At 48.7% G+C, this 11,006-nt stretch overlaps 1 protein-coding gene across 4 annotated transcripts; it reads right to left on the bottom strand.

The window, feature by feature from the left end:
• Positions 1-75: 75 nt before the first annotated feature.
• sapcd2 (suppressor APC domain containing 2) lies at positions 76-9,992 on the bottom strand. 4 transcript variants are annotated; one of them, XM_040197098.2, is made up of 6 exons: positions 8,542-9,992; positions 5,969-6,102; positions 2,796-2,942; positions 2,413-2,514; positions 1,568-1,678; positions 76-1,465 (listed from the first exon to the last, which is right to left on the bottom strand). In XM_040197098.2, exons 1-6 carry the CDS (start codon positions 9,260-9,262, stop codon positions 1,337-1,339), a joined length of 1,344 nt encoding a protein of 447 aa, XP_040053032.2. In that variant the 5' UTR covers positions 9,263-9,992; the 3' UTR covers positions 76-1,336. The 4 variants fall into 4 exon arrangements, with proteins under 4 accessions (XP_040053032.2, XP_040053033.2, XP_040053034.2 ...); XM_040197099.2 differs by having other exon boundaries at positions 1,568-1,675; XM_040197100.2 differs by having other exon boundaries at positions 2,820-2,942.
• Positions 9,993-11,006: the final 1,014 nt, after the last annotated feature.

Raw genomic sequence — 11,006 nt, 5'->3', positions numbered from 1 at the left:
GTAAGAAATATTTTAAATAACTTTTATGCATTGCTTGTGGGGAAAAAACACATCGCAAAGACCCACAGAACCTAGTTTGGTCATTCGTATTGTTTTAATTCTTTTCTGAGGTTGAGTACTTTCAGGGGAAAGCAGAAGGAAAAGAGTTTCACTCACACATAATGCAGTTTGAGCAGCAGGACACATACAATCAAAACAAGTGTGAAACACACATCAACAACATGTCACGTGCAGACATCCCAGCAGTACCGTACAGAATCCGTTATGAAGCTACAAGGTTCATTTTTAATACAGCCACCCACTAACTAAATTATGATCCTGTAAACTTTGTGGGTGGCTGTCGGCTTCTACTGTCTCGTCCTGCTAAAGAAGACAAAAATGGGCTTTTACATCTGTGCTAATCTGCAGGTTTCAAAACAGAAAATCTCTATTTTGGAGCTGAAAAAATACGACCCATGCAAAGAATCCACTGTAAACACATATAGGGGATGTAGCGTGAGATGGACAAAAGGGATTCTCTTTTGTTTCTCCCAACCAATGAGCTCTCGCTCCGACACATTCACCGTCTTCTGCAAGTCCTCCTCCGCCTTCTCATAAGTGCAAACTTCCAAACTTCTTTCCTTTCGTCTCTCTGCAGCTCTCAGGCTGTCCTCCCGTCGCTTCTTTTCTCCTACTTCAAAAAAAGAAAATCTAAATTCCTAAACACGTCTTAACGTTTCAACATGCTACCATAACATATAAAACGGTTCTTTTGAGCAATTCTATTTTCTCAGCATTTGAAAAGAAACGCTATAAAACCCAGAAAGCTAATGTCAGGTCAACGTATTGTAATTTACATCAAAAGGAAGGAGATACTGAATGACATGGAAGCGGGGTCATCATTAAGGTCAAAGTACCAAACTATCAAGGTGGACAGATCACAGCAAGCAAATGTAGCAGATGATGTATTGTCGTATTAAACTGTGAGAATATGGCATTTAATTCCAACAGAAACTCACTCATCTCACTTCGTCAAAGTTCATCTTGTTCACGTTGCATTTCAGCTGAAGTAAAAAAAAAAATAATAAACCGTCTTTTGGGATTTGGAGTGCAATCCTGCAACAGTTGGAGCGCTGCGATCTGTTGAGAGCCCGCTGGTTTTGCTTTGTAGTGTCTTTTTTCTCTCCACTCAGCTGGAGTGTTTGTGCGGAGAGGGGTGGGGGGAGGGGGGGGGAGTCCGGTTCACATCTCGGGAGTGCGTGGTTCGGTTTCGGGGTCCATTGGCTCCAGCGCAGCCTCACGGTGATTCCCAGCCGACGTCGGAGGGTTTCGGCGGGTGGAGTGTGTGTGTGCGTCTTCAGATGAAGGTGGAGTCCATGACGCTGGTGTCCTGCGCACTGCGGGCCCGAGCCTCAAAGAGCTGTTTTATCAACGCCGACTTCTCCTGCTCCAGCTGGGCGATCCGCTCGCTCCTCTCCGTCACCTCCTTTGGGAAAGGAAGGGAAAAGAAGTGAAGCGAGTGACTGAAAACGGCCGTACTGAGGCGGCAACGGCGTGGCGACCTCCGTCTGTGGACGCGTTGCCGGACCTGAGTGAGAAGTCGGTTCTGGTCCTTCAGCCTCTGGATGGCTTGGGGAGCAGCAGGGCCCAGAGGCTGGGGGTGAGCTGCTGACGGAGCAGAGCCGGAAGGAAACGACTGCTGGGAAACAGAGAGGAAGAGATCTCGTGACGAAGTCTTGCGATGTACACGTGTAAAATAAGCAACTTCTCGTAGCTTGAATAGCTAGAAAATATTCTAGCTTGTAGCTAGAATATTTACGCCGTTCGGCTTTGAGCCACACAAGTTCCCCGAGAACGCAGGCAACCACGTTGACAGCTGTGTTGCTCCACCGATGGCGGTGTGGTACTGTGAGCTAAGAGCTCACGCTAATTTACGCCGTAAACAGGCTGACATTTGTACCGTTGAAAGTTTTTAACAACAGGAATTTCTTCACTAAATATTATTATTTTATAGTTGATTAAGAACCATATCACTAGCACGGCTGAAATCTGAAAGTATTATATAATTCTCTTTAACTACACACATTTAATTTGTATAGGTCCTCCAGATAAAACACAGATCAGAATTTCAAATAAAATGACGTGAGCATACTGGTTCATTATTGGGTTTTTTTTACATTCGATTGTTCCATAATGTGTCAAAGTTTCTTATGGAGCACAAATTGATCCGATCACACTCTCTCCGACATCCAATTAGATCAAACATTGTGTAGTTCTACTTTTCATGCTACAGTGAATCATGGCATGGACCGAAATAGCCACCTCAAAATGCATATGCACATCTGGAATGACAACTATTATATTATAGTTATTATAATTATATTCACATTGCATGAAATTAAGAGAAATTGTCAATGGGGAGGCAACACTCACAATCCCAGAGCAGGAAATAAGGTCATTTAGGCAGCGGTTGACTTCTTGCAATTTGGGTATTAGAACATTCATGTGACTCTGATTGGCTTCTGTGAAGAAATCCTGAGAGAAGAGAACATAAAAGATTATTAAAAACCAAAAGTGAAGTAGCAAAAGGTCTTAGAGATGAGGGACGATGGCTTAACAAACCACGGGCCAACTTTAGTAAAAGGAGGTTGATTGATTGAAGTAGTTAAGAGTTCATTTTTACTCTTTATTACACACGTGCTGGAAATATATTTTCATGGTGAGACTTTTGTCATCCAGTCATCCATTGCACTGAAATAAAAAAAAATACAGTTGTGGGTTCCACCGTCTTGCACACTGACGGTTTCTGAGCTGACCGTGGAGGGGGAGCTCTGGCCGACCTGCCGCTGTCGCTCTGTGACGCTGTGGATTTGTCCCTGGTACCAGTCGCGGGCCCGTTCCACCACTTCCAGCCCCGTCAGCAGGGAGTCCTTCTCCTGCTCCAGCTCCTTCATTTGCTTCAGCTGTATGAGTTGAAAGTTAAAATGGAGCGGAGGTTGTTGGAAAGTAAAACAAAAGAAGGTGAATGGGGTTGAAGAGGAAAAAGGGGGGGGGGGGGGGGGGAAAGTGGAATTAGGAACAGACACAAACAAAACCCACATGAGGCAGAACACGTTTCGTCTGGCGAAGAGGGCTTCTGCCGAGACGCCGTGACTGAATCTAATGTTTGATTTTTGGCAGCCTGAACGGGAGACAAACTCCCGTCTTTTCACAGGAGCATCTGCAGCAAACTCTTTTGTGCTGGCGGAGACAATGGCGCCGTGCGGACTCTCTCTCTCTCTCTCTCTCTCTCCATCCTGAACACTGTTTAGAGGCGCAATCAGTCCGCCGTCATGGCAACTGAGCGGCAACATAAGAATGGGGGTAAACAGCAGCACTTCAGCGAGAGAAAGAAAGAGTGTGTGTGTGTGTGTGTGTGTGTGTGTGTGTGTGTGTGTGTGTGTGTGTGTGTGTGTGTGTGTGTGTGCCGGTGCCCTCCACCTCCCCCCCCCTTAGCAGGGCTGCATTGAGTTGTGCTGACCAGGCTGTCCGTGCAGCACACTGCCACAGACCAGGCCTCACTGCTGGCACTCGGCCACCTGGTGTGTGTGAAGCTTTCTATCCGACCGTCATGTCCCCCGTGTGCGCGGCTCGGAACATTCCTCTGATCAGCGAGGTGACGCCTGTCGCCCAAGTGAACTAAATCAGGACGAGGGCGCTTCGAGAGTCTGAAATCGAACCCTGTTCAAAATGCGCCTGCTCTTTCCCAAGGAGCCTTAAAGTGAGAGGTCGGAGGGGGGGGGGGGGGGGGGGTCTCGAGTGAAAGCGCGACCCGCTGTCAGAGCTGCTTGAATGCGTCACAGTCCACAAGCAAGCAGGAGAACAACGAATGGCTGAAAAGCTCAGGGGGGGGGAGTGTGTGCATGTATGTTTGTGCGCTGGCTGAATGAGCGGGCATGAATACACACAACAACAACACGCACACAACAACATGACACCTGCTTGCGTGAGCCGGACGGTCAAAAAACACAAAGGACGCGACGGCCACAAAGAACCATGAAACGTGTGAACTACAGCGGCGATATGCGAGTCCCCCCAAAAAAACAAAGGCGCTCAGAGCTGCAGCTGACAACTGCAACGTGCAATCAGTCGGTGTTTTTCTGATCATTTGATGTTAACAGTTATCGACAGAGAGAAAGGCAGCGGCATGAAACCAGAACATATGAGACACCTCAACAGACCAGTGCTAACAACAAGACCCAAACTCCCTGAGAGATGATTTTTAGTATTTTTAAATCGATTCATTGTACAATATGACGTCTTAGAGCAACACAAAAAGCGCAGATAAACTCAAAAGGTGTTCAGTGACACTGGCACGAACACAGAAAATGCATTAACTCCTCACATTTGAGAGAATACAACCAGCACACACTCTGCATGTTCGCTCGTTGAACAACTTGTCTACTCAACGGTTTTGATTGGCTACTGTTCTTGTTCCAATCCGAAAGCTCAACAATACCTCCGAGTATTGCAAGTTAAAAGACTTCCAAACACAAATCCAGAAAATGCACTTATTGCATAACCATGTCAGACCTCCCATCCTCTTCGCCCGTCTCTCCCTTTCCTTTCCTTTTTAGGTCTCGCCCTCCCTTTCTCTCTCCCCCTCTCGCCCTACTCACCCAGAGGAAGAAGTGCAGGGCCTTGCTGCTGTACAGGCTGCTGCTGAGCGGGATGAAGACCGTGGTGTAGGCGGCCAACACAGCCGACCAGGCCGGGCCGGGCCGGCCCAGCGAGTCCTCCGCTTCTATCAGGCCCCCGGGCCCGACCCGGCTCGCTACCATCAGGGCTGCAGTGGGCCAAAGGCGGCCGGAGGGCCGGGGGTGGGGGGGCGGGGGGGAGTGGGGAAGGGGGAGGAGGGAGAGGGGGAGGGGAGCTGTTCTATCAGCCTCTCCAGGCGCAGAGGGAAAAGAGACGGAGACGTCCACACGGACGGGGAGAGAGAAGAAGAGGGAGAGGAGGCGAGCTAGAGGGAGAAGCGCTGAGGCCGAGGGAGAGAGGCGGAGAGAGAGAGACTGGAGGGTGGGAGGGGCAGAACGGGGGGAGTGGGGGCGCGAGAGGGGGGCAATAGGGAGGGAACTGGAGATGGGCCTCGACTAGAAAACCTTTTCCCGTGGAGTTGTTATGTTTACTTTCCCACATACAATACAATAAGTCTCGATCCCGGTCACATGCAGTCACATTGAAAACCATCAAAGATTTAGTCCGAGCCGACTGCGTCTCTCTGAACGTCTGATACTATTGGACAATGAAAAATGGTGATAGATACCTCAATGTCCAGCTGAAAGCTGTGACAACAGCCTCCTTATTGATGTTACATCGTTATTCCTCGGCTGACACATCTTGCTGGTTTTAATAACTTGTGCAGTTTCATTTCCTTTCATTTAAAAAAAAAACCTGTCCATCAAGACTTGAAGGTTATATCTAACTTTTTACATTTAAACGTTTTGTACGACCAACATTCCAATAGCTAAAGATCTTCAAATTGTCCTCATATAAGTCAAAGAAAATAAACAGCAAATTCTCACATTTGAAAAGCGGAAGAAAAGCCTGAGAACAAACATCCCCTCTCTTTTTCAGCCGCGGAACAACTTTATTCTAATTATTGAGTAGAGATAAATGAGGATCTCATCGGGTAGAGTTACAGAACCAACTGATTGCAACCATACAGTGTTGAAATCCGCTTGAAAATGGTGGGCACGGGTGTCGCAGGTAAAAAAAAGGAGCCGGGCGGGTCCACAGAGGACCCTCGAATGACTAACGTCGAACCTGTGAGCTCCTTTGCTGCTCAACCAGTTATTAATGAAAAGGTGTGTGTGTGTACATCGCTCACATTCAGCCCCGTTTCGGGCTGAAACATGAGATTCAGCCAGAAACTAAAGGTGCCGCACCTCTGCCCAGGCAGAGCAGTGTGTGTGTGTGTGTGTGTGTGTGTGTGTGTGAGTGAACCAACCATCCCGTAATCCACTCCGTTGGTTATGGTATGCCTCCTCTGCTCTTCCCGACTCCGCCCGTGTCGCCTCGAGCCGCCACTAAGTCCCGTTGCCGATTCGCTCTGAGATCTCGGTAAACCTGATTTCACAACACCTACGGAAATGGGAGGCATCAGATTTAATACATTTCACACTGTGTCCTGTGGTTTCAGTGCAGGGACAAAATACTTTTTTGAAAAGATTTGACTCGTTCTCATAATTTGGGCAATTCAGAATGTAGAAGAGGTATACAGCATGGTTGTAATGTTATGCAGTATGTTTTTGCATTTACATGCAACATAATCCCATAAAAAAAGCTAAAAAAGTATATACATTTTGTTTTATTACAATTAGATTTCTTTTAAACCAGTGTTCTATTGGATTCCGGATAGGTTTCAGTCCCCGGCCTATAAAATATTACATGAAATGTAAAATATCTGTGGCCGTCGCAGTTGCCGGTGTGCACCACATGGGGGCGCTCTACTCCACCAACGTGTCTGCGAGCTGAACTCAGTCGTTGTCAAATGACTTGGCTGCAAGTTCAGTGGAGCAGACAGAAATGTGTTGAGTATCTGAGCCCGTCCAGAGAACATCTCACACGGGTTCCACTAGAAAAAGCGACATGCACCGATTAAAGGAAGTGGTCGTTATATCGGTGGGAGCTCGTTCCACTTTTTGGAACGTTTGCCTTCTTGTGATCAAGAGAAAGATGGAGACCATGTGACGTGATAGAAAACTCCAAGACGGCTGCTTAAAAACGACCAAAAGTTTTTATTTGAACAAACTTTAAAAACCTGATCCGGATTTTGAGGGGTTTCCCATCACAACACAGCTGAACTCTGCAGCCGTGATGACGCGAGGGCGCCGGGCAGGACTGTGCGCTGATGTCCACGGTGTTGGGGAGGATTTCACCGGTGCCCCGAGTCAGTGAGCCCAGGCCTTTCTGCTGTAATCTGCTCTAATCCAACAGGCTTTTGGCTGCATGCGAGAGATTACGGCAGGCGGACCCTGCCGGTCTGCAGGCGGATGCCCGAACAAAGTGTGCGGTGGTGATTTTTTCAAAACACTGTCTCATTCCCAAACTATGTTGCGTAGACATGCAGCCTGCGCGCCTTCGGGAAAAGCTCTCCACGAGATTTGCTCCCATTAGCCACAAGATCGACAGAGGTTTTGTGATTAATCTAAGCAAGCAAAGCCTTCTTTTCACGGACCTTTCCTCTTTGCGCCAGTCATCGTAACATCGTGCTGTTACACGTTTTAGCATTTAACAAGATTTTCCTTTACTTGAGCCAACAAAAAGACAAAAAAACGGGCACGGAAGTATGTGAACTTTCGGCCCGGTGACGTTTCCTTTCATTCATCCATGTGAGCCAAACCACGTACCAGTGGAGCCGGTGGTGAAAGCGGTGAGAGCCCCGAGGGCTCGACAGAGAGAGAGTGTGTGTGTGTGTGTGTGTGTGTGTGTGTGTGTGTGTTTTACCAAGATCAAAAGGCAGTTGGTATCAGAGTGAAAGGAGATAATGGAGCAGGCAAAATGTCTCAGGCCCATCACCCAGGCGATGGCTGACCGGGCTCCCTCCACAAGTCAAGCCCTCACGATAGATACGTTCATGCATTTTCTGACACAACCTCTGACCTGACCCGGTGGGGTGAGGTGTGTGTGTGTGTGTGGGGGGGGGGGGGGGTTAATAAGGGCAATTATTCAACTTGCCACCCCACAAACAGGCACTAAATGGGGCCTGTTTAAGCCGTGACGTAACCCTACTTGAAAAGTGCGTTGGCAAAAACCCAACAATAATTGTTGTTGACTCCCTTATAAATGTACCATCTTGACCTTGGATAATCTTCTGGATGAACGCAAAGGCAGGTCCTCTGCAGACGTAGTGCACTAGTGTGCAATTCATGGACCACTGGATCCAATTAAATTGGAATGTAGGATCGAAGCTGGCAGGACTGCAGTGGACGTTTGAACTCAGTTATGCATGCAAGGCAAACGGCGCGCTCAAGTCTTATGTGTATTTTGTGCTCTACTTCTAACTCACTCTTTGGGTGCCCGGATAATCATTTGTATTTGCTTAAGTCAAAAAAGTTTAAATGGGCATTTCTGATTGTGGGATGGGAGTGGAATGCTGATCCCGCCTTACATGAATCTTTCTATAATGCGGATGTGCTGTTGTCTTTTTCATATCATCGTTTTGACAGTCAGACAAACCTCAATCAATTTAAAAGACCTCATTTTGGGCTTTTGCAATGGATGTTTTGCAGGATTTCACGACTCTTTTTGACATACAGAAAATGACTTATTAATAGCATGTAATAACATTATCTCTCCAGCCCTTGTTACCAATTCACGCAAGTGGGATGAAGCAGTGAGATGCACATCCAACTGCATGACATCAACTGACATGAACTCACTTTTTTTTAATTAACAGCGTTGGTTTGTACCTGGATTTTGGCAGACAGGCGTTAAACGTATGACTTAAGTCTTCAATGAGCTCCGACAAACACACACACACACACACACACACACACACACACACACACACACACTCACTTGATCCTTGGAGCTGCGGTGCCTCCAGAGCCAACGACTCGATGGTCCTGACTCGGCTCTGCTGGGGCTGCGTGGGTTCGGTGGCGTGTCCCGGCTCGGCCCGGTAACACCCGCCCCCCGCGGCGACAGAAGTCTGCTCCAAACCCCGGCCGTACCGGCCCGGTGCGCACGCGGGGTATCCGCCCCCGTCCTCCGGCCCGGCGCGGCCCTGCAGGGAGGCGGCCCGGTGCTGCCGGACGTTGGTCACGTTGCTCGGCCCCAGCGGCCGGACCTTGTTCTCGACCCGTATCCCGACCCCGCACGCGGACAGCGGGGCGGCTTTGCGGGGCTGCCTCGGCGCCCCGTGCTCCGGGTGCAGCATGGAGTACCGCAGCCCCGCCACGAAGCGCTCGAAGGTGAGGCAGCCGTGCGGCGGGGTGACCCGCCTCAGGCACCCCAGCACCCCGCCGGGCAGAGCCCGGGTGTCCGCCCCCTGCCAGCGGCTCTCGATCTCGGAGATGTGGACGTAGCCCCGTCCGCCGTCGTCCAGGATGTCGAACAGGGTCCTCAGGCTGTGGAGGAAGGCTTTCGGGAGGCCGTCGGTGGAGTAGTCCGCCTCCTTCGGGTGCATTCTGAAGCCCTCCGCGGTGCCCTGGCGCGCTTCTTTCCTCGGCGCGACTCGCGCGTAAATCGCCGGCGCCTCGTTCAGTTTGCAGCTCTGATCGGTCGCTATCAGAGCCATGAGCGCGGTGGTGATCGACCAACGACTGATCGATCGGGGGGGGGGGGGGGAAACCCACCGAAACAAGTTGGCGAACTTTAAATAAACACACGGGCGAACATGCGCGATAGTTAAAAAACGAGTTCTCACTCGCTGAGCAGCTAAACACGCCTCCTAATACGGCTTCTTAGTGTAAGCGATGCCCCGTGTTTAACCGTCCTTCCCGATGGAGCCCCATCGATCTGTGATCGATACTTTCCTTTTCTTCTGGAGAGGACCGCCCTCCAAACGGCTGCGCGCGACCGTCGCGGGCAGCAGCCATTGGCCGGGGCGTGCACGCGCTCCGCGCTCATTGGTCCGGACCTGAAGAGGCTCAAGTTTAAAAATAATAAATGTTCAATAATGGTACTTTAACAGATGCGTACAGCATAGGGGTTTGATCATTAACTGTACGAACGTCGTAGTAACTCGCTGTGAAAGTGAAACAAACGCAACTAGCAGCCAGTAACTTTCTGAATGCAGATATTTTTCTGTATTTTCTTTGTAAATAACATTGTATTTAGTATACTTGCAGCACCGAGTTGATTTATGCTAAGAAGTAGAAGGATTTGCTCAACCTACAAAGGAGCACTTGTGCTTTATTTCACCAGTGGCCCCATGTCTGATTGAACTAATCCCATCTACATTTCTCGGGCATAATAAAGACACCTTTGCAATGTAGAAAAAGAATAAAGTCCAATCCGAGCTATAAAAAAAACGTGTATTTCATCACACAATACAAAAATGAAGGATTCAATAACTCGTCGGCAAATAAAAGTGAGCAGGAATTGACTGAGCTGTTGTTCTATAAAGTACATTAAGTGGCCCACAATTGCTTTTTTTATTAACGTGCAATTTTTAACGAGTTCATTATCCTGTAGAATTCAAAATAATAAGCTTTGTCTGTTGCTTGTTTGCCTTTTTAACTACTAGTTTGTAACATGTTACAATGAAACCTATAGTTGGATTCCCCCCCTTCCCATCCTACTATCAAGTGACCACAATGAGAGTAAATAATCCTATCAAAATAAAGTGGTCCCCGTGTCTCTTCCTCCCTCCAGAGACCCTCTCATGATCAGCACGTGAAGGTTTCTCTCAGTGAGGCGGATGAGCAGCATTCCTCGTCCTTGCGTGGAGACAGGGCCCGTCCCCAGGGACGAGTCACACGGGAGACGCACTGCACGAACCCACGTTCATCTGTGACCTGCCCAGACCTGAGCTCTCTCGTCTCCTCGTCCGTCCTGCTCACACAAAGGACTCTCTGGGATTAACCAACTGCCTGATGCAGTTCTTCTTCTTCTTCTTCCTGTCAGACCAGGTGTTGCGTTGCACGTCTCCCCTGCTGTGTTTACATCGAATGCCCTTTTGCATTTTTCCATATGAGAGGCGAGGCTGACAGAGAGGACACGCGATCAATGAATCCCATCGCACACGGCCTGTCGCCCCCTCTGACGGTCAATCACACACCAGTTGCTCTTGTCGACGTGTCAATTTGTGGCCATTGATTGTGACTCCAGGCTAAAAAGAAGATCCAAATAGATCAGATGTTCAAATGCTCGATACTTGTGTTTCAGAGCACAGATCCGCGGTAGGGGGATGAGATAAAAATGATGTGAATTTTTTTTTTTGGGGGGGGGTATGTTGTTGTTTTTAAATCTACAGGCTCGCTTCTTACACAACAAACCAAAGCCAGGAAGTGAGTCGGGTATTTCAGGAAGAGACACAC

The sequence above is a fragment of the Gasterosteus aculeatus genome, chromosome 14 (genome assembly GCF_964276395.1).
Source record: "Gasterosteus aculeatus chromosome 14, fGasAcu3.hap1.1, whole genome shotgun sequence".
NCBI lineage: Eukaryota > Metazoa > Chordata > Actinopteri > Perciformes > Gasterosteidae > Gasterosteus > Gasterosteus aculeatus.
The sequence above is the reverse complement of the archived record's forward strand: the minus strand, read 5'-3'. Positions and strand labels throughout refer to the sequence as shown.

Bases quoted from the DNA above. Each gene is read 5' to 3' on its own strand.
- sapcd2 (XM_040197098.2), bottom strand. From the start codon at position 9,262: ATGGCTCTGATAGCGACCGATCAGAGCTGCAAACTGAACGAGGCGCCG. The intron at 2,515-2,795 runs GTCAGCTCAGAA...CTCTTCTCTCAG, and splicing joins GCCAGAGCTCCCCCTCCACG to GATTTCTTCACAGAAGCCAA. The intron at 1,679-2,412 runs GTGAGTGTTGCC...TCTGTTTCCCAG, and splicing joins TTATTTCCTGCTCTGGGATT to CAGTCGTTTCCTTCCGGCTC.